General features: G+C 48.2%; 1 protein-coding gene across 3 annotated transcripts in view; it reads right to left on the reverse strand.

The window, feature by feature from the left end:
* Nucleotides 1-12406: 12406 nt before the first annotated feature.
* COLGALT1 (collagen beta(1-O)galactosyltransferase 1) overlaps nucleotides 12407-23202 on the reverse strand; it is a 33839-nt gene continuing 23043 nt past the window's right edge. For 2 of the 3 annotated variants that reach the window (XM_053368887.1, XM_053368878.1), the window contains 3 exons: nucleotides 15796-15923; nucleotides 15034-15240; nucleotides 12407-13172 (listed from right to left, as the gene is read on the reverse strand). In XM_053368887.1, coding sequence (XP_053224862.1) covers nucleotides 12905-13172; nucleotides 15034-15240; nucleotides 15796-15923 — 603 coding nt within the window. In that variant the 3' untranslated portion in view covers nucleotides 12407-12904. Of the gene's footprint in view, nucleotides 13173-14061; nucleotides 14367-15033; nucleotides 15241-15795; nucleotides 15924-23202 lie in introns of all 3 variants that reach the window. The other variant, XR_008328007.1, reaches the window with a different exon arrangement.

Raw genomic sequence — 23202 nt, forward strand, 5'->3', positions numbered from 1 at the left:
AGGCAAGTTTGTGTTTGTTTAGCGTTAGCTTCCAACAAGTCTGTGTTGTTTCATCTCGATCCTTTTTTGTTATATTGGGGTACACAGGATTTATTTGTGATGTCAAGAGAAGGGTTGGTTGCTTGGGAGCTGAAATTTCCTTTGGTTTTCCTATTTCCCCACTAGAGGGCGGTGTGTGATCTGCTGGGGCGTGGGGCTTTTCCTTAGTTTGTGATTTTCTTTTGGGTTGTAGAAGCAGAGTTCTTTGTTGTTATATTCTCCAGCACCTTAAAGAGCTTCTGGAAATTCATTTTTTTAGTCTGGCAGGTCGGCACTCCTTTTTGACCTCTCAATTTGATGTTTTTGGTCTTCTTCATTTTTTGTGTTGAGCATTTTCTCTTTAAGGTTGGTTTCTTGGGAGCAAGGGACCCTCCCTCCTGCACTGAATTGTTTCTGGGGTTTTTTTGTAATCGAGTCCTGGCTTGGTTTCACCTCCATTAGTCCTAGTCCCAGATGTCATGTGAGGGAAAGCGACCTCATGGCTCTTAATCAATTCAGTTAGGGTGGTAAGCAGGTTCAAGCTTTCCGAAAGGAAATTTTTAATTGGCTCAAGTTCTTTGCTTATCTGTGTGAAATGAGTTTTGAGTAACTCTTCAAACATCCCTGACAAGTAGAAGATAAAGTTGTCCGGGTACTGTAACCTTAAGCTGTTTGGCCATTTGTCTGTCTCAATCGGTTCAGTCAGGGAAGGGCACCTTAAATTCTCTCCTGATAGGGAGGAGAGGGGAGGCTTGTTTAACATGGCTTCTGGGTTTTCCAGGAATAGCTCCTGTTCTAAACTTGCTTCATGTCCCTCTTTGGCTAGCTCAGCTTGTTTTAGTTCTGTTGCCAGGTCCACTCCCTCACCTCCAACGTTAGTTTTTTCCTCCCTTCTAATCCAGGTGTGGTCAATAGACCACTCATGAGAATGGAGATTTCCTGGATTATTTGCTTCATCAGCCTTGGGATGGAAGTAGGTTGAAATTTTGACCTGTTTTTTCTTTGGGGGAGTTGTTGCAGGTTGTAAAGGTGAAATCCCCAGTTCTTTGCAACATTGTCTTGTAAGTACCATCTTTGTACTCGGAGATAAATAGGGCTATTTTATCCAGCCCACAGCTTTATGGGCTTTTCAATGGAGGCAGTTCAAAGTTGATTTAAGTAGCTTTGAAGGGGGGGTTAAAAGTTCACCCGACAGCTCCCAGAGTCTTTTACTGAGTCTTTTTACTGTTGTGGGTCCACACCATTTGGTAAGCAGAGATATGTTGCCTCTAAAGACAGAGGTTCTGTTCTTAGGTGTGGGTATTAGCCATTACAGATCTTCTCCAGCAATGCACTGCAACATTTTGAGTATCTTCCTTGAGGTGTCTTCTAAACTGATTACCAACCAGCTGTCATTATATGCTGTAATGGGTGGTATTCATCAGTGGAGTCCTCGCGCAAGGTCTTTTTATCCCCCTCCTCCCCAAAGTGTCTTCTGCACCCAAAATTGGCTGGGGGGGGGGAGACAGCTTGCAGGGGGAGCAGAGGGCTGACAGAACAATCAACTTTGCACAGCATTGAATTATCCCCAGTATCTCTCAGACTTGCTATGATGCTGAGTTCCTAATGCCACATTTAATCATTCATATTCAGTTCTACTGAGGATGGGGTTCTAAATTACTTTATACTTTGTACTCTGTTTAATAGTCCGTTGACCCTAGTAAACACTTGATTGATTGAGCTTCTCTAATCTAACACTTCCTTCCACCATCACACAGTGCCATGATTGCAGTTTGTAGGATGTATTCTTGGCAACATCCTGTTCATTGGGCGAACAGGTTGGCATATGTGTGCCTCGGGAGACAATGGAGGAGTGCGCCTTTGGCAATGAAGTCAAGCCTTGAAGTGTTACAGTGCCTGCTGTGGCTGTAGAGACCATTACGGGAGAGAAACATATTTTGTTGCAGCTGGGGCAGATGAAGGCAGCTGGTTTTGCTGCTACAGATGCCCCATGGTGTTTCTTCTCTCTGTGCTCCCCTCCCCCCATGGTCATTCTTCCACTGTTGTGAATATACAACCTGACTGTCTCTAGGAACTGTGGACATCGGCAAGGGATTCCCACATGGCAGGGTTGATGTTTTCAGTCTTCATGTCTTACTTGCAGACATCTTTGTAAGACAGAGTTGGTCTGCCAATGGGCCTAGTGCCTGAAGCCAGCTCCCTATAGAGCAGGTCCTTGAGTGAACACACTAACTGTTTTCAGTGAAGCCAAATAATCATGCAACAATGTTGGTGTCCAATAGCCATGGGTAGGCTCCAGATTTTAGTGCGTTCCTGAGAAAGAGGCCCTTGGAGGCTGCCTCCCCAAGCAGTCCCACGTCCATGTCCATGTCATCACTGTCACTCTGCTTTTCTGCCCACTTGACACCCGAATGGCACCGTTATCCAGGGAGAAGGCAGGTGAAAAGGCAGCCAGAGCAAATAGGAGCAAGAGCAGGGCCAGGAGGCTGTGCAGTTAGCCCCCTGCTGGACCATGGGCCTTTAAAGTGCCAGATGCTACTAAGTCCTGATGTTGACCCTACCAGTTCCTCACCCATGGCACCACTATCTGAGGTGGTTTTATGTGAAGTGTCCCTTAGTAAAAGACATCAGGGAGCTGTGGCTTTAGAGCAGGGATGGAGAACCAGATGTTGTTGGTTTACAACTCGCATCAGGTCCAGCCAGAATGGCCCATGGTGATGCGAGTTGTAGTCCAGCAACATCTGAAGGGCCACAGGTTCCCCACTCCTGCCAATGTGGTGCTCTCCAGATGTTTTGGACCACAACTCCCATCTGCCCCAGCCACTGTGGTCATCGGCTGGAGGGCAGTACATTGACTGCTCTTGGTTTATTCAGCCATAACTCTCCAACCAGCTCCATCAGAAAGCAGTAGTGTGTGGAAGTTTCTTGCACTTCATAACAAAAATAATTGCCTATCTAGGGTATTGCCGTTTGCAAAGTTTGCTAATGACAAGTTGCTTTAAAAAATATACTTTGCACAACAGCATATAGGGGCCTTATTAAAAGTCTGCAAAAGTTTATAATGCAGTGGGGACAGGGAGAAACCTATTTGCCAACTTATTTGTAGACTCCCTTACTGCAACGGAAGCTCGCGGGAGAGAGATGTGTTTTGGAAATAGGCAGCCAAGCCCCACAGGACACTAGAAAGGAGGCTAATTTAATGAGCTGGAAGAGTCACAATCCAAGAAACTTTTCTTTTTAGTAACAAAGATCTCTCATTTGCATTGACAAGAATGCAATTGCAAATAAATGAAACCAGTTCTCAAATTGGCACCCCAATCTGAAGTATCAAATTTCACTGATCTGCAGGTTAATAGGTTCCCAAAGAGCAACCACCTCCGGTTACTACTAACTCTATTAAACTGTAAACTTTTATTTGGTCCAGTATATATATATTTTAATAGGGAGTCTAATGCTGATATATTTGGAAAACACTGGGAATTAATTTCTTTCATCGGAAGCCAATCCCAATGGTTAATTCCCTTCCCCATTCCACATAGAGAGTTCATTTTATTTGTATTTTTTTTAAGAAACCCCACTGCCACATTTAATCATGTTCTTCTACCTCCTTCTGCTGGATTGAACAACCATATATAGCAAATTCTCTGGAAACAGACATCCCTGAGAAAATATGTAGAATAGCATTTGGTGTTATAGAATTTTTCAGGAAATTCTAATTCAATCAATTGTATAAATAATGGTCCACAGCTGAAAATAGCCAGAGGTCCACAGCCAGAGGGAGGAACCTCATGTCGGGGGTTGCCAAATGTGGCCCTCTAGGGTTCTCTATCCAGCCCTCTGGACTCTTCTGGTGCCACATCTCTTCCCCAGGGCAAAACCCTCGCCAGCCTCTTAATTATCACTGCTTTCCTGGTGCTGGAGGTTAAAGGTTAAATTGGAGAATGGAGACTGCATGGCTGGGACAGAGCTTATCAATACTTAGACCAATAAGAGTCACATCCATTGCAGTCAGCCCACCCAAAGCAGCATGAGGCCCCCGATCTCCACAAGGGAATGTGGCCTTGGGCTGGAAAAAAGGTTCCTCCCATCTGATATAAATAATGGAACCAATGCTAACCATTCCAGCTCCAGATTGGCCCATCGTTCCACTCTTAAATGGCAGCTTCTTAGAGGCACTAGAAGTCATGTCTGAGGCTTCATGGGGACATCAGAGGTGGTATCTGAATAAATAAATTATTATTATTATTATTATTATTATTATTATTATTATTATTATTATTTTCTACTCTGCCCATCTGGCTGGGTTTCCCTAGCCACTCTGGGCGGCTTCCAACAGAAGGTTAAAAATACATTAAAACATCAGTCATTAAAAACTTCTCTAAACAGATGTCTTCTAAATGTCCAAGGCCTTGTGGGGCCTCGTGTGCAACTTCATGATTTCATGATGTTATATTAGGTTGTGTGCCACTGGGCATCCATAATCTGGGGCCCAAGTCAGCACCCCTGTGTCCTGTTCTGGGTGCCATATTTTAAGGAGAAGATTTACTACTTTTAATACATCCAGAGGAAGTTGACCAAGAAGGTGAGTGGTCTTAAAACCAAGTCGTGTGATGATGAACAGTTCAAAGAGATAGATATGCTTAGCCGAGCGAAGTTTAAGGAAAAACTTGATAGCTTTCTTCACATATATGAAGGATTGAACATAGTTCCATGCGAGAGCAGAGCTAGAAACAATGAGTAGAAACAATGAGTAGAAACAGCAGGTTCATGGATGCTGTAGAAGCAGCCTGCATTGCCAATCCTACATTCAGGATGACCTCCCAAATCTCCTCCAGCTGTAAGATTTTACCATTCTTTTTCTCAGCATGGGCAACCAAATGGTTCAAGGATGACTGCAAGCAAGGCTTGTAGGGCAACGCCCCTCTCCTGCTGCTCCTCAACAACTGATATTCAGTGGCTTAGTGCCAATAATGTGTCTGGTAGCCACTTATAGACCTGCCCTTTGTGAATTTAGCTTATCATCAGATAGTGAACTCAATTCTCTGAGTGCCAGGTACTAAGCACAAGATGGTGGTAGCAGATTCAGGGGCAACTCCAAGGTGGGAAAGTCCTAAGAAGCAAAAGAAAAAAACAAAATACCACCTCATCACTCAAAAAAAGTCCAATGAGGACTCAGCATGTTCAGTGGGCAGGGAATGCTGTCTGATGGGGGAAAATATGATGGAATATCCTGCAAAAGAGCAGGAGAGACTATCTGGAAGCATGAACAGTCCGAGCATGAACATACCACTGTGGCGGGAAGGTAAACAGCATTTCCGTGCACTCTAGCACTCGTCACGATGTCCCGTTGTACCAGAAGTGGCTTAGTCAAGCTGGCCACATGACCCAGAAAAGCTCTGCAGACAAACACCAGCTCCCTTGGACTGCAAGTGAAGATGAGTGCTGCACTCCCTAGTTGATTTTGACAGGACTTAACTGCCCAGGGGTCCTTTACCTTTACCTAGTAGGTGTATGTCTAATTGCAAGACATGAGAGGAGCATGATGGAAAGGAAGCAGCAGTCACTGGTAATCTTATTGTCTTTCCTTCTTCCTACTGTTAGTCATGAAACAGCTGTTTCTTTATCATTTCCATCATGCTTTCTCCTTTGTTTGTCTTACAGTTAATCATAAATGAGCCAAGTCTTGGCCTCCCATAATGAAGCCCTTGCTCCAGGACTATACTAGAAGGCTATTACACATCATGGGGTGTGGGTGGCACTGTGGGTTAAACCACAGAGACCAGGGCTTGCTGATCAGAAGGTCGGCGGTTCGAATCCCTGCAACGGGGTGAGCTCCCGTTGCTCGGTCCCAGCTCCTGCCAACCTAGCAGTTTGAAGCACACCAAAGTGCAAGTAGATAAATAGGTACCGCTCTGGCGGGAAGGTAAATGGCATTTCCGTGCGCTGCTCTGGTTCACCAGAAGAGGCTTAGTCATGCTGGCCACATGACCCGGAAGCTGTACGCTGGCTCCCTCGGCCAATAAAGCAAGATGAGTGCCGCAACCCCAGAGTTGGTCACGACTGGACCTAATGGTCAGGGGTCCCTTTACCTTTACTCCTATTGTCTCGCTTCATTCAGGAGGGATGGTGGGGCAGTGAGGAATTATGCTCCAGTGTCCAAGGAGGAGAAACTCAAGCATCTCCTGCCCCTCTGCCACCATCTACCATGATAATAGAGTTTGGATTTGATATCCTGCTTTATCACTACCCTAAGGAGTCTCAAAGCAGCTAACATTCTCCTTTCCCTTCCGCCCCCACAACAAACTCTCTGTGAGGTAAGTGAGGCTGAGAGACTTCAGAGAAGTGTGACTAGCCCAAGGTCACCCAGCAGCTGCATGTGGAGGAGCGGGGAAGCGAACCCGGTTCACCAGATTACGAATCTACCGCTCTTAACCACTACAGCACACTGGCTCTAATGAGCTGTTGGCATCTGGGCACATAATACTGATAGCAAAATCCTTGAAAGGATAAATACAAATCTGCCTCTCACCATTCTATAATCCTTCTCCATTATTATTATAAACATTTAACTACAATACTAAGAATGATAGAACTTCTTTCTTCTTTGGTGATCACTCATAGCCGAATAAGATTGTCTTCCATAAACACGGTTTTAACAGTGAGTCCGTGAGTGACTGTGGAGGCCAATTCTGGATCCACACGTCCTTCCACAGTGGGGACATTGGTTACCAGGTGGGAGTTGATCAGGGTGAGGGTTTGCCAAGCGTGCCTTCCACTTGTGTCCTGAGTTCGAGCGTCTTCAAAGTTTGAGTGTCATGACACCTTTGGTAAAGGCTGTTCTCCAACTGGGGCGCTCGCAGGCCAGTGTTTCCCAGTTGTCAGTTTTAGATTTTTTTAGATTTCCCTTGAGACAGTCTTTAAACCTCTTTTGTTGACCACCAGCATGACGCTTTCCATTTTTAAGTTCGGAATAGAGTAGTTGCTTTGGAAGACGATCATCAGGCGTGACCAGTCCAACAAAGTTGATGTTGAAGAATCATTGCTTCAACACTGGTGATCTTTGCTTCTTCCAGTACACTGATATTAGTTCATCTGTCTTCCCAAGTGAAGTGTAAAATTTTTCGGAGACACCGTTGATGGAATCTTTCAAGGAGTTGGAGATGGCATTTATAAGTGGTCCACGTTTCACAAGCATATAGTAAGGTTGGCAGTACAATAGCTTTGTAAACAAGCATTTTGGTTTCCCTATGAATCCCTCAAACACTCTGCACTTCAATTGGGAGAAAGCTGCACTCGCACAGCTCAGGCGATGCTGGATTTCGGCATCAAAGTTGGCCCTTGTGGAAAGATAACTGCCTAGGTAGGAGAAGTGATCGACATTTTCCAACGTTACAACATTGAGTTGGATTTGTGGTGCTGCAGAGGGGTTATTTTGTACTTGTTGGTGCAGCACTTTGGTTTTTTGGATGTTGAGTGATAGGCCAAGCTTTTCGTAAGCCTCTGCAAAGATATTTAGGATGGTTTGGAGGTCATCCTCTGAGCGTGCACACACTACGTTGTGTGTTCTATGAAGTTCTATGACGGAAGTTACGGTAACCGTACTCTTTGCTTTCAGCCTGCTCAGATTGAAGAGCTTTCCATCTGTTTGATATATGATTTCTACTCCGATGGGGAGTTTGCCTTTGACAAAGTGTAGGATCATGGCAATGAAAATAATGAATAGAGTTGGGGCAATAACACAACCCTGTTTAACACCTGATCCCACTGTGAATGGTTCACTTTGAGAGCTATTGTTATCTGCAATGTTGCTGTCATGTTATCAGGGAGGAGCCGAATGATGTTTACAAATTTAACTACATTTAACAACAATACTAAGAATGATAGAATTTACTATAAGAAGGGGTAAACTTAGTGTGTGCTTGACTAGGACTAGGGGGAGATGGCTTTGAAATCACACACAGCCATAAGTTTCACTGATGTGGCTCAGTAACACAAACTCTCTCTACCTCAGCCTTGTAAGGATGTTATGGGGAAGGGAGGAAAAACCATGCAGAGCACCATGAGTTTCTTGGAAGAAAGAATATTAATTAAGATTAGAAAACAGAGTGTCAAAAAGGTGCTTATATGTTCTCAAATTACACCCTCTAACAAAAAACATTTAATATTGTACAATTTTCAGTCTCCTGTAAACAAAACATCACAAATCTCACTGAGTTTTTGAAGCACTAAAAAGGCTTTAGATGGTGCAATTTCTTTTAGATTGTCTTAAGAGCTTCAACTTTGGGGAAGCTTAATTAATACAGATTTTCTGAATGACAATTACCAAAACAAAACTAAGAATTAATGGACATGAATCAGGCTGTATCAAATGGGGAAGAAGTACCAGCCAGCCCCTTGTCACTTCTGAAATCTGCTTTGGGACTGGACCTTTTAGGCATTTTATGAGGCAAAATAGCAAGACACAAGATTTATGAATTAAGGAACAATGTTGCAAAATTAGTTGGTGTGTAGATGAAATAGTCATATATGAGCTGGAAAGCTTATGGAGCTTTAGGGAGACATAAAAGAGAAGCCATGAGAATAAATATGATGGCAAGAAAAGCAGCTGGTAGGAAACAGGTCAAGCATGCATATACCCTGGCTCCCAATTTCCCTCTCCCAGTTGCTGTTCCTAAGGCAAGCAGCCACCAGCGTGTTTGTTATCTCCATTTGTGCTGAAAATGCAGAAAAGTTCTGACTCAGCACCCAAAAAGAAGCAGCCTCAGGGGGTGGAGCGTGCAAAACAGGAAAGGGATGTATAAACTGCTCTGCACCAACACGTTATGAAAAGTTCGTGACACACATTTCTGCTCTAGACCAGCAGGGATTTATATTTGTGTAATAAATTTAGACACCCTCCGCCATCCGTAGCAGGAGTGACTCATAAGATGGCTATCTGCAGATGTTTTTGAAACGTGGGCTTATTTTTCACTTCCTTTTCTTTTTTGACTCTCTCAGCATGACAGTGGAACGGACTTCCTCAGAAGGTGGTGGACTCTCCTTCGTTGGAGGTTTTTAAGCAGAGGTTGGATGGCCATCTCTCATGGATGCTTTAGTTGAGACTCCTGCATTGCAGGGGGTTGGACTGGATGACCCTTGGGGTCCCTTCCCGCTCTACGATTCTATGAAAGAGCTTTCCATACTTTCCATGTTGATGACACACTTTTTAGACATGCATCATTTCACAACACAGTAATTCAGTTTTACTAGCTAACTGGAGGTAAACTAACCCTTTTCCAGTCCCAGGAGTGCAGGGAGTGTTTTTACAACACACCTGCACACTGCAACCAACACGCTAACATGTTGCAACACAGAGTTTGGAAAGCTCTGTTTTATGATATATGCTTAGCTCATGCAACAGACCAGCTTTCAATAATCTAGTGCTTTCCAGATACTTTGGACTAAAACTCTCCATCAGCCCCAGGCAGCATGGCCTGTGATCAGGGATGATAGGAGCTGAATACCAGCCACATCTGGATTGCACCAGATTGGGAAAGGCTTCAACACATGGTGGAGGCAGAGGTGACAATATTGAAATCCTTGCCTCTACATATGGGAAAGTGGGGCTTTTGCCTGCAGAGATCACCCAGGTTCAATCTCCAGCATCTGTCAAAAAGGATCTCAGGAAGCAGGGCTGGCAAAGAGCTCAGCCTGAAACCTAGGAGAGTCTCTGTTAACTGGGACTGCTCAAGCCACTGATCACTGTATGGCCCTTCTTCTTTCTAATGGAGCTAAAAATGTAGCATCGAAGGCAAAAATGAAAAACATAGGTCATGGCACGTGTGCATCTAATACAGCATTTTCAAACCTTTTACCTTCAATTAACTCTTTCCAAATTCCATTGTTTGTGAATCGAAACTAAGCCAATGACAGGGAACCTATGGCCCTCCTGACACCACAGTCAGCCTGGTCAATGGTCAGGGATGGGCACTGTGGTCCAGCAACATCCAGAAGGCCACTAGTCCTCATCCCTGCTCTAGGCAAACACTTCATTCATGCTGAGCAATGCTGATGCACCTCACTGGTGCCATGAACTAAGCATGCACCCTAAAACATATCCAATACTTTCCTGTGGCAACAGACTGCTAGAGAAGACCAATGATGCTGGACAAACTGACTTTCAAATAAGTACAGTATATAATGACCCCCCCCAAAAAAAAATCTCATCACCATCACAGACATATAATGAAGAAAAGGCAGATAGGGACTACACAACAGCCAAATCATTTTAGTGTACTGATTGCTCAAAGGAGATGAAACAAATAACATACAGCTCTATTTTAGTTGTATTAATATAACTTGTGCATCATTTCATGGTCACAAAAATAAAACCCTAATGTGTTAGTTCTTTTGCTTCAAGGTTCTGCACCTCAAACATGAGAACTTGAAAAAAAGCTTTGGTATACAGGTGTCATTAAGATGAACAGCAAAATGGAAGCGATGATTTCTTTACTTATGCCTATTTTTTTTGCCCTCATAAGTGTGTTGGTACAATCCAATTTGCAAACCCACCTCAGCCGTCATTGGCTGAGGTGGGTTTGCAAATTCACCCAGAAGTTCACCCAGGAAAGCTGATTCTAATAAGGCTTAAACAGGTACCAACAATATTGATCACTCTGGGCTGGTGCTGCTCTTGGACCTGTAGGAACTGGGTTCAAATCTCTGCTTGGCCAGCTTCATTTCTGCTTTTGCTTAACAGACATAATAGTCACTTGCATCTTTGAGGGTTTATTACTATTATTTAAGGGTACCATCTACTGTATTGCTAATCTTCTGTTTAAGCCCTACTGAAATTAATGGGAGCTTCAAACAAGCTTATGGCCCACTTGCTGGTGGATTGCAACCCAATTGTGCATCCAGAAGGGGGGGTGTGCTTTCTCACTGCATTTGATCCCCACAAGCCACATTCTACCTCTGGGCTGGTTCCATTTTTTGGCCTCCCTGTGCAACAGGGACAAGGGTGAGGTCAGCACATACTGCCCCATCCAAAATGACTCAAGAGGAAAGACCAGTATGAGGTTCTTCTCCACTCCATCACTGCCTTCCTCTCCAAGCAACATCTGTAGCATTTTGCTACACACCACATCCTAAATTATGTGTGTCCTATATACAACATCACACCAATCACAAGTCTGCCTATGGATATTAAATAAAGCTGCTCAAATTGCAACACAGGTGTAGTTCTGCCAATCCAACTCCAATCAGCAGAAGAAATGTGTAGTTCAAGGTTGTTCCAAGTACCATGTGCTGAAGAATATACACCTCTGAAAGAGGAGAGTATCAGATGCAAAATGCCTGCTGAGAAGTGGAGGGTGCAGTGAGAGAAATGCAGCTAACTATAGGGCTGTGCAGGAAATTCTCATGTAGTATAATCTCATGTAGCAAGAAGTAGCAAGGCACTTGATTTTGTGAATTGTTTTGATTTTGTGCATCTTGTGAGTGAATACACAGAGGTCTGGGGGCAGAACTTCCACAGTCTCGCCATCCTGATGTGATGGAAGAGCTCTGCTGGGGATCTCCCATCCCATCCAGCTGCAACCCCTCCACCTGGTGACATGATGCATCACACACCATCTGCTTCAGAGTTGGATGATGCTTGCTAGCATGCCACAACCATGCTTTCTGAGGCACCTCTGCTGTCACCAGAAGGGGCATCATGGTGGTATGTCCTTCCAGGATGGGTGAAACTGCAACAAGGCTGACACTGAGCTGTGTCTTTTAGAACCTTCCAATGTTCCTTACAGGATCGCTAACACTACCTTGCAAGCCTCTCCCTCCTCTCCCCTTTCTTCACCCCATTGACCTGTTCCAATGTTTCAGCAGAGAGTTCTCCAAACTTCAGGAGCCCTTGGACTAATAGTCTTTAGCATGCAGATCTGGGGCCCACCTTTTTAACTCTGATCTGCAACATGAGGCTCATTTTAATTAACTATATCTTACCCTCTCTTCCCCAGCCCCACATTTTTTATTTTGAAAACGAACAAAAATAATAATAATGGTGGAGTGCTGCAGGCACAACCCGCCTTGAAATGCTGCCCCACAAGTTGAAGGGCAATGCTTTATATTTGCTTGTCACAATGTATGAAGGGAAATGTGGTTCCAACTATGCCTCCCACGATGCATCTCTGACCACTGGGGAGTGAAAGCTACAACCTACCAAGGCACTTTGTGTCTCTACAGAGCAAATCAAGAGACATGGTAGGAAAAACATTCATCAGCCCAAGGGAAACAAGGACATTTCTGACTTTCCACATCGAAACTGGGCATTGCAATCTCAGCACAGACAAGGCACAAAGAAAGGGGAGGGGAGGGGAATCAGGATTCCACAAAAATGAGATCTGAAACTGTCACCAGTAAAAAAATTATATAAAAATAACTGGAAAGGTCTGAAACGTACACCAAGATAAATGGTTTGTCTGACACAGAGAATCATTGTGCTGTAGTCTGCAAGTCTGGCCTGCATTTTTTCAAGGACTAACCACTCTTGCTTCTTCCAGAACATATAGGGCTCCCTGTAGGAGCCAGTACCAATTCTTCAAAGAATAAAACTTCTCTTACACAACTGAGTATGGAAAGATCTCACCCACACCACTTCCAAAACAGAGGGTGGGAGAGGTGGGGGATGGCACAGCTATGTAAACCAAACGATTTCTGTTGCAGGCTCTGCATGGCAGAGGGAGTGGAGCTTGCCATTATTGCTTTGCCACAAGGTGTGATGAAAGATGTGGACCCCACAGTGAAAAGCGAGGGAAGCAACCCATAAACCCTGAGAAAGGGAAAAGCCCTCCCCGCCTCATGCCACACCATGCCCTCCTGCTCAGCCCCCTTCATCTGTGCCCCAGCAGGGTCATAGTTCATCACGGGCTGTGCTGTCCAGAGGGGACTGGAGCACATTAGAGTTCTTGGCTTCACTGCTCAGCTCCTGCTGCTCCTTCATCTTCTGGGACTTGGCCCGGTCCCAGTCAGTTTTGATGTTCTCATTGTTCCACACCACAGAGGTTTCCGTGTCACTGATGTAACCATCGTCTCCTGTGTAGTGCGTTGGGAAGACTAGCAGCGGTTCTACAGAGAAGGCCAGCAAGTTCCGGTTCTCAAAGTGCTCCATATACTCAGAACTGTAGGAGAACAAACATCACATGAAAAGAGCTGCTTCTGGAGATACATCTCTGCCACACGTGTAAATCCGTCAAACAACTAACTGCACAAAAGTATGACTCCTGGAGTTACATGAGGCAAACCATGAACCCCCTTTGAAGAGAAGGAATGCCTTCTCCTCACTAGCTAAGTTTGTCTTAGGTTTCTGACGAGCTAGAAAGATGAAACTTCATAATTTCACTTCTCGGTGTATACAAGGGTCTACTGTACAAATATCTTCTGCTAATATAACTTTCTCCACTCATCTTGCTTATTTGGACCAGGTTTCCTCAGTGTTAGATATTTTTTCACATTCTTGTCTTCCTGTGAGAGAATCAGCTCCTTGGGCAGCTGTTATGTTCTAGAACACTCTAGATTCTTCCAGCAGAAACATATTAGAAGCTGTGATATGAAAGCTAAGAGCTAAATTGCACCTTAAAGGTCAGTTATGAGCACAACAATGGAATGTCTAGGTGTGCTTTTTTATAACAAGAATACATAGCTGAAAATGAATGAACTGCAACTAAAATATTATGTTCATTTTTCACATGGTCTAGTCCTTCCCCTGCCCGCCCCCGCCCCCAATATTCTTAAGAGGGTCTCTTCGCCAGTGTTCAGAGAGTAGCTGGAAAGAGGGAGGCAGAAAAAGGTCCTCCTTTCCTTCCACTCTGCAGTTCTAATCTGAAATCTTAGGTGCAGTACTGTGCCCAGAGCTCAAAAACTGCTTGTGCTGATGAAATTCTGTATCTCAAAATGTGCCTAGAACAATGGGAGTTTTGAACATTGTTTAGAAGAGAGAGTGAACCCTACGTAGAGTGAAGGCTACCTAGGCAAAAGCTACATAAGATTCCACAGAGAATTGATTCCTACCTTCTCAAAGAGTACAATCATCTAGCCCAGGAGTTGCTAATGCAGTTGCTCTTCAGATGCTTGGACTCTGGCTCCCATCAGCCCCAGCCAGCCTGGCCAACAGTCAGGGACGATGGAAGTTGCAGTCCAGCAACCTCTTGAACTGGCTACCCCTGATCTAACCACACTGAGGGAAATCCACTTCAGCTGTCCAGTGTTCTTGGCTTCAGATAGATGGCATGGCCAAAGAAGATAGAAACCAACTTGGAACAAGGCAAGGGAGCAAAAACTATTTTCCAAGCAAGAAATACATGCCAGGACAGAACCTACAGATGAGACAAAAGCAAAGGTGTCCATGCCACAGGTGTGCGACAGGACTGTGGAAGGAAGCTCAGACACGGCCATCCTTCTGGCCCAACAGGCTGCCACTTAAAATCCTTCTGTAAATCAGGAGGGCCTACAACTATTACCTGTTGCCTTGTGATACATATTTGGGAGAAGAAAAGGCTCAGGAGTAAACCCTACACAAATCTGGAGTGGAGTGTACTGGATGGCGCCTTGTATGCCTCCTTCCAGCAACTACTGCAGTCCAGCTGGTGCCAAACGTCTTGATCTGCTTTACTTTGGACCACATCAGTGAGGCCAAGAGGTCTTGTTGCCTGGGCATCCCAGGTCCTTCATACACACTGCCCAGGTGTGTCCCAGGGAGGTCACTTCGGTGCTGCTAATATAGCAAAAGCAATGCAGGAGGCAGCAGTTACAAGTCACAAGAGTCTGCAGCTAGAGCAGGCCCTGGCCATTTGACTTCCATTGTCTTGAGACAGATGAATGCCAACAACTTCTATCCAACAGAAAACAGCAAGGGACTCCTCTCTATCTCCCTCTTTTAAGAAGCTACATCTCATGTGCCAAGGGTGTGTTAATAATCAAAGCACCCTGCTCCTTCCTGCCCAAGGCCACAGGCCCCTCTTCCCCTCCCAGCCCCAACCTTACACAGGGTGTTTGTCAAACATGACAGGTAGGAACTCGTCCACAGGCAGCATCTTGGAGAGGGGCTGGGCGTCCAGGAGCTTCTGGGCCCCCTGGAGGGAGATGACGTAGGCCAGGGTCCAGTAGGAATAGTCCGCTTCCACCAGATTACGGACGTGGGGCACGGCTTTCTCAGGATGCTCCACTTGCATGCGCTTCCGGCCAATGTAACTAAAGGCAAGCAGAGATTGAGATCATGACACTTCTTCCCTTTGAATCACATGGGGGCAGCCTGCAGGCAGACCTCCACTGCTCTCCATGCAGCCCACCAAGCCCCAGGGCACACACACCCCCGGCTGCTCAGCCACCAGCCATCAGCAGGGAAAAGGTTGCTGTCCCTGCACTGCTAATGGGGTTCCTGGCAGACAGTGCTGCAGAGATTAAAGTGTGAGTGTGTGAGGCAGGTGAACACGAGTGAAAGGCATGGGGGGAACTAGGTGCCTATGAGTGTGAATGGCAGGGCAGATATCATAGAATCTTAGAGTTGGAGGGGACCCTGAGGGACCAACCCCCTGCAATGCAGGAACCTCAACTTAAGCATCCATGACCCAACTCGTGTAAATGTGAAAGGGAGCAGGGAGGATGCTGGTCCCTTAACTCCCCGCTCCTGCCCACATGAATCCCCCAGAAGCAAAAATGTTGCCCAACTCTGCCATCCAAGATTCCCCACTGAAGGATGCTTTTGCCAAGACTTCCCGCTGCCTGAGTCAGCACTTCCGTACTTACATCAAATCCCAGTCCAGGCCCTCCTCTTCTAAGTCATAGATGAGGTTCATCATGCGTCGCTTAAAAAAGATCTCGAAGCGCAGGTCATCCTCAAACACCACTGACTTCTCCAGGCCTCTCTCAACAACCTAGCAAAAATCAGCACACGTCACTGTTTATTGATTCATTTATTTAGTGAAAATATTTCCATCCTGTTTTTCCACTAAGGTGCTCAAGGGGTTAAATCTGCTCTTTCTTGGACCAAGTTATTTTTGGCTGCTTGGCTTGAGTTTGATGGTCACAGAGAGGAGCAAGAAGTCATGCAGGGGACTGATGAGACCCCCCCCCCCAGCAACTGGTAGCTCTGCTGGGTCTGGACCAGCCTTTCCCAGCCTTTTGTCTTTCAGATACTTCAACTCTCATCAGTCCCATCAGCACAACACCTGGAAGACACAAGGATTGGGAAGCTGGTCTAGAAACTTGCTTTTTTATTTTTAAAAATGAAAGCTTGTATTCTCAGAAGGCGGATGGTATTCTCAATGCCACCTTCGGCACTCTTTTTCTGCAGTCTTTCAGAACCACAGCATGTACAAAGCCCTGTAAGATTGTATGTAGCTCTGCCTCCCAGAGCAGGGAAACAAAACTGGCATTCAGATTTTGAGTGGCAAATATCCCCTAAAGGTCCCTTTCCTTTCTAGATCATCACACCATGAATGTTTTCCATATTCTAGCTGATGTAATAATCCAATGTGTCCAAGAGGTGGCAGCACATACTAAAAATGCAGTGAAATCCGGTTCTGAGTGATTCCTTCCTGCTGCTTTGGAAGACTGCAAGCAAGCAAGGCCACACAGCAGACCCCAAGTCTGGCTCTTGTGCCAAAATAAGGCCAAGAGCCAGCACAATTCTGTGTAACACTAAAGCCCCCATGTTTCTCCACTGATGGAAATTGGTCCAATGCATATTGCTTCATCTCCTTTTATATCTGTACCTTGGGCCAATAATACAATAATACAATTGTTGCCTAAACTGAACCATTTTCACCCATTTCAAAAAAGATGAGGAGACCAATGGAAGGTTGCAGATCTGCATCTGTAGAAAGGCATTTCTGTTTCCAGATCTTAGTCACTTCCAGAAAGCTAATCTGCAGCATTCAATAGGCTCCACACAGAAGGAAGCCACTTACGTGAGCTCTTCAGTATCCAAGAAGGCCAGAGAAAGCACTGTGTTTACCAACTACCATTTTAAAACATCCACTCACTGAAATCCCGTGCCACATTAACCCACATTCTGCAACACAAAATGCTGAATTCTGCAACCTGTGTGAATTATGTAAATTAGGCATGGAATGGTACACAAGCCCCACACACTTTCTGGAAATCTTATAGTGGGGATGGGAAACCTGTGGCCCTCCAGATTCCCAGCAGTCCCAGTCAACATGAGGAAATGGATTATGGAACTTGTAGCCCATCATCACCCCAGAGCCACATGTTCCTCATCCCTGTCCTACAGAGAGATCTCTCAACCCCATGGGCCACAAACTTTGAAGCCTAGCTAGGAGGATTGGAAGCTTGCCTACTCCCCCAATGAAAGGGGAGATTATTTGGGAACTGGATTCTGTGCCAAGTACTGTGTCTTGCAGTCCTTAACTGCTTGTGCAGAACCACACATATACACCTGTCAGCGCTGCCCAAGGTCCCAGCTCACACAAGACCAACGCTGCTTCTTGCTCAAGTTCAAAAGTCTTTATTGAAGTTCAGTCTCATTTCCAGACGTGCAGCGCGCAACGCTACATCTATCCGTCAGATCATAGAAGTCCCATCTGAATCTCCGCCCCCCTGACACCAGCTTAAGATTCTAGCTTTACTCCACCTCTTCCTCTGTTCCTTCTTTCTCTGGGTCCTTCTGCTAGTCGGAGTCTCTGCCCTCCGAGATTCTTCTGACGCTGATTCTCCCGACTCCTCCTCCCCCCTCTTTCGGGCTTTAGGACCTGGCTCCCAATCCGGGTTTTCTGCTGTCCCGCGCTCCTCCACATTTGAACTTGGCGCGCGCGCGCAGCCTCCCACTTTCCTTCTGACCGTTACACTTGTGTCACTGCTCCCCCTTTCGGGGAGGCTAGCTGGACCTGCCCTTCCCTCCGTCTCCCCACTCCCCGATGGAGGAGACGCTGGTCCTGACTCCCATGCCTCTTCTCCCCCACTGTGCTCTGGTGGGGGAACTGGCCCTACTTCTCCGCTACTCCTTTGGGACTCCCCTCTGGTTCCCTGTTTATGGATCGTCCCCTCTGGGATTCGCCTCGCCCTTACCATAGGCGCCCCCTCCTGGGAATCTTCTGATTCGCTGGAGAAGCTCATGGAATCTCTCGGTCCACTGTCATATTCCCCTACGCTCCCCTCTGATTCCTCTCCTCCGCTCTCTATTTGCTCTCTCCCCTGCTCTTCTGCTCCTGAGCCTCTGACATCCATCCCCCCCTCGAAGCCCCCCCTTCCCCCCTCCCCCTCTTCGGGTGTGGGTTCCAGGTGCTCCAGCGCTGGGGGTGTGAGTGCTGGCTTCCGTTCTCTCTCCCTGGTGTGCAACCGTCCAGCGGGATCAGGCCCCCCCACGATGGGTTCGTCGACGTCGACTTCCTCTGCTTCCATGTCTCTGCTGTCGTGCTCAAAACCAAGATCCTCCCCCCACACGTCCATGTCCTCCTCTCCCCCCGGTCCCTCGGGTGAGGCTGTGTGCAAGGGCCCCCTCAGCAGTTCCCTGCTCCACCCCACTTCTGGTTGAGTGTCCCACCAATAGGAGCGGTCCGTGGCAAACCCCGAGAGCGACCCCTCCGGGGAGCTCATCCCCGGCGTCGGCTCCTCATCTGAGGAGAAACCTTGGAACGTGCTGGCTGACAGTGTGGGTGTGAAAAGCCAGTCGTCAAAATACTCCGCCGGCATGGGTCTGTGTGGGAAGATCGAATGGAACTCGTCTTTGAGATAGTGCTCCTCCACGGCGTAGCACGGCACCCACTCGTTGGCGCTGGCCGGAGTACCCTCCCTGGCGAGGAGATATTCAACTCCCTCTTCCCCCCATCTGGAGTCCAAAATCTCTGTGACCTCGTTGAGTGGCGTCGCCCTCTGTGGTCCCTCCCCTGCTGGCGATGGGCTACGTGGAGCTGGTGCGGTCCCTGGCGCCTGAAACCTGTGGGGCGCCTTGTAAGGCGTGAGCACTGACCTGTGAAAGACTGGGTGCATTCTGGAGCCCTCCGGGAGTGTCAACCGGTAGGCCACTGGATTGATTTGTGCCGCGACCTGGTAAGGTCCCAGCTGCTTGTGTCCTAGCTTCCTCTTAGCTAGCGTTCTGGCCGGCACTGCCTGAGCTGCTAACCAGACCCAGTCCCCTACCTGTATGTCTTCCCCAACCCTCCTGTGCCTGTCTGCCTGCATCTTGTAGGCGTGTTTAGCGAGTTCCAAGTGCCTTCGGAGTTGCTCATGGACCTCCTGTAACTCTGCGGCTAAGTGCTCTGCCCCCCGTGGCTCCCCCTCTGCCTCGGTCTCCAACCCCGGGAAGGTTCTGGGGTGGCGCCCATTGTTGGCGAAGAACGGTGTCACCCCTGTAGACCCGTGCTTCGTGTTGTTGTAGGCAAACTCGGCTAGCGGTAGGTAGTCCACCCAGGTCGAGGGCTGTTGATTGGCGTAGCATCGCAGGTACTGCTGCATGATGGCGTTGACCCTCTCCGCTTGTCCGTTGGTCTGCGGGTGTCGTGCCGACGCTAAGTTGATCTTGACGTTCAGGATGCCCAGCAGCTTCTGCCAAAAGTTCGAGATGAATTGGCGGCCCCGGTCGGACAGGATGGACCGCGGCAGGCCGTGAGCTTTGAACACGTGGTCTATGAACAGCTTGGCGGTCTGTTCCGCTGTGGCCACCTTCGCGCACGGAATGAAATGCGCCATTTTGGTGAAGAGGTCTACGACCACGAGTACTGCTGTTTTGCCGCGCGAACTGGGCAGATCTGTAACAAAGTCCAGGGCCACTTTCTCCCATGGTTCGAGCGGCGTCTGCAGCGGTTCCAGCAGACCCGCCGGCTTCCTGTGTACTGGCTTGGCCCTTTGGCAGGTGTCACACCTGGAAACGTAATCCGCAACTTCTCCCCGCACCTTGGGCCACCAAAAGTCCCTGGTGACTAATTCCGCCGTCTTGTCCTTGCCGAAGTGCCCAGCGCTGGGCGCGTCGTGCAGCTGCTGCAAGACTCTCGCGCGAAGGTCTTCTCCCGGTACGTAGAGAGCCCCTTTGCGGAGGAGTAGTCCGTCGCGTATCTGGAACTCGTCGTCCCTCGCTGTGCCGTTTCGCACCTCCTCCATCTTGGTTTGCGCAAACGAATCCGCCTGTAGCGCACGACGGACTGCGTCCAGGTCCACTGCGGCTGAAGCGCACGCCCACACCTCTGGTGCGAAAATGTGTTTGGCCGCTGCCGGTGCCGCTTCCTCGAGATACTGCGGCTTCCTGGATAGCGCATCCGCCATGACGTTGTTGTCTCCCGGGATGTATTCTATCCGGAAATCGAAATCTGCAAAGAACTCCGCCCAGCGGATGTGTCTCTGGTTCAGGAATTTCGCCGTGCGCCAGTACTCCAGGTTCTTGTGGTCCGTGCGAACCTGCACCGTGTGTCTGGCTCCGACGAGGAAGTGCCGCCACGCCTTGAAAGCTGCATGAATGGCCAGCAACTCCCTGTCCCAGATGGTGTAGTTCTGCTCCGACGTGCTGAGCTTCCTGGAGTAGAATGCGCACGGTCTCCAGTCCCCTTGCGGATCTTGCTGCAACAGGACCGCCCCCACCGCTCTGTCCGAGGCGTCCGTTTCAACCCTCATCGGTTTGCTGGGGTTTACGTGTAGCAGCTGTTCTTCGGACGCGAAGAGACGCTTGAGCCTCCGAAAGGACTGCTCCGCCTGGTCCGTCCAGGTGAACTTCTTCTTCTTGGAGCTGAGGGTGTCCGTGATGGCCGCTGTCTCCTTCGCGAACCCCTTGATGAACTTGCGATAAAAGTTGGCGAAACCGACGAACTTCTGGACCTCCTTCCGGTTGCGCGGGCTCTTCCAGTCCAACACTGAGCGGACCTTGGCGCTGTCCATGGCAAGTCCCTTGTCGGACAGCTTGTAGCCCAGGAAATCCACCTCTGTCGTGTCGAACTGGCACTTCTCCAGTTTGGCGTAAAGTCTGTGCTCCCGTAGTCTCTGCAGGACCTCCTTGACGTCCTCCTCGTGCGCCTCCTGCGAGTCCGAAAAGATCAGGATATCATCTAAAAAGCAGACGCACTTCTTGTAGAGGAGTCCCGCTAGCACGTGGTGCATGAAAGCTTGGAAACAATGGGAGCCATTTTGGAGACCAAACGGCATGACTCTGTATTCATAGGTTCCTAAAGGCGTAAACATGGCTGTCTTCCACTCGTCGCCCTCCCGCATGCGTATAAGGTTGTAGGCCCCTCGTAAATCCAACTTGGTGAAGATCCGTCCCTTCCTCACCGTCGCGAGCAGGTCGTCAATTTTGGGCATGGGGAATGCTGTGGGCTTTGTCCTGGAATTGATGATTCTATAATCCACTATGAGCCTCCGTTCGGGCGTGTCTCTCTTCTTCACGAAAAACACGGGACTGCCCCCCACTGCTTTGGATTCCCGGATGAATCCCCGCTTCAAATTGCGATCTATGAACTCCCTGAGTTCTTGCATTTCGTCTTCAGACATGGAGTACAGTTTCCCAGTTGGCAGCGTCGCCCCTGGCAGGAGGTCAATCTTGCAGTCGTAGGGTCTGTGGGGAGGCAGCTTGTCTGCTTCCTTCTCGCAGAAGACTTCCAAAAAGTCCTTGTACTTGTTGGGCACCGCTTGCACCACGCCTAGGTGTAGCTGCGGTGCATCCTCTTGCCCCTCTCCTTCCTGGCAGGTCTGGATGCAGTGCGCTGCGCAGTAGGAAGAGCAGAAGGTCAATTGCCGCTGGTACCACGCTAATGCCGGGCTGTGCCTATCCAGCCAACTCATGCCCAACACTATGGGCGTGTCCGACAGGTGGGTGACGTTGAAACTGATGACTTCGCGGTGGTTTCCAATTTGCATCACCAGAGGCGGTGTTTGCTGTACCACCTCTCCTCCCAGTATCTTCCTGCCATCTACCGTGACAACATTTAGGGGCATCGTGGCTGGCAGGAGTGCTATGCGATGCTGCTTGACGAAGTCCAACCCTACAAAGTCTGCGTTGCTACCAGAGTCAATGGTAATAGGGACCTCCAGGGTGAGCCCATCGGGCAGCTGGAGCGATGCAGTGAGTTGCACCACTGGTTTGGGTGGGAGGGGGTCTGTGGGCTGCAAAATCTCTGGGGACTGTTTCACTGACTCGCCTGGTTGAGCCCCAGAGCCTCCATCTCCAACCAGGCGTCGCCTTTTCCCTGCTGCTCAATTCCCTGCTGAATTCCTCCTTTAACAGTTGCTGAGGCTGCAGTGTGCTTCTGGAGCCTCTGGGGACACTCTTTCGCCATGTGCTGTGCACTGTCGCAGATGTAACACTTCCTGCTCCCTCTAGGAGCCTTCGCCTTGACTGCTCCTGGTGTCTGGGCTCTGCTTGCTGTCTGAGCCCTTGCACCTCCGATTTCCATTGGCTCCTCTCCACTTATGAGAGGAGGCGTGGACTGAGCGCGCTCTGTCTCTCTGGGTAGGAAGGGAGTCGTTCTAACTGACGTGTTTGCTCTTCGCCCCTCCTCCCTGCTCCACGGGCGTTCTTCCAGGCGCACCCCAATTGCAAGCGCCCTTTGGACTACTTCTGTTGTATTTTGGGGTCTCTCCCCCCTCGCCAGTTCATCTTTAACGGCTCCATTCAGCCCCTCCCAGAACAGATCCCTGACGGCAGCTGAGTCCTTCTGCCAGCCCAGCACATTTACTAACCCAAAAAAGCGGGAATGATACTGGCGCACCGTCGCTCTCCCTTGTCGCAATCCATGCATTTCCTTTCTAGCGACATCCACATCCACCGTTGATTTAAAGCAAGCGTCCATGGCTCCAATAAAAGCGCTTGAATCTTTGAGGGCGGGGTCATTTTCGCGTAGCAAAGTTCGCAGCCACGACTTAGCTTCCCCATGCAGATGAGTGATTATGAAACCCACTTTCTCCTCCTCATCTCTAAAATCTTTCCGAAGCAAATTGAGCGCGAAGACTACTTCTGCTCTGAAGTTAGGGTACTGCTGCAGGTTCCCGTCAAAATGGGTCACAAGGCTTGCCCCCCTTTTCCCGAGGCTAACTCCCTCCGGCTTGGCTCCCAGCTGCCCCTCCTTTCCCCATTTGTCCCACCTGGCTTGCAGATCCTGGCAGAGCGCAGCTGTGTCTTCTTCTTTTTTCCTAGACGCAGCTAATTCTGCGTAGAGCGTTGACACCGCTTCCTGCAATTGCTTGACTTTTTCCTCAGTCGTCATCTTTGCC

The sequence above is a fragment of the Podarcis raffonei genome, chromosome 2, assembly GCF_027172205.1.
Source record: "Podarcis raffonei isolate rPodRaf1 chromosome 2, rPodRaf1.pri, whole genome shotgun sequence".
NCBI classification, from domain to species: domain Eukaryota; kingdom Metazoa; phylum Chordata; class Lepidosauria; order Squamata; family Lacertidae; genus Podarcis; species Podarcis raffonei.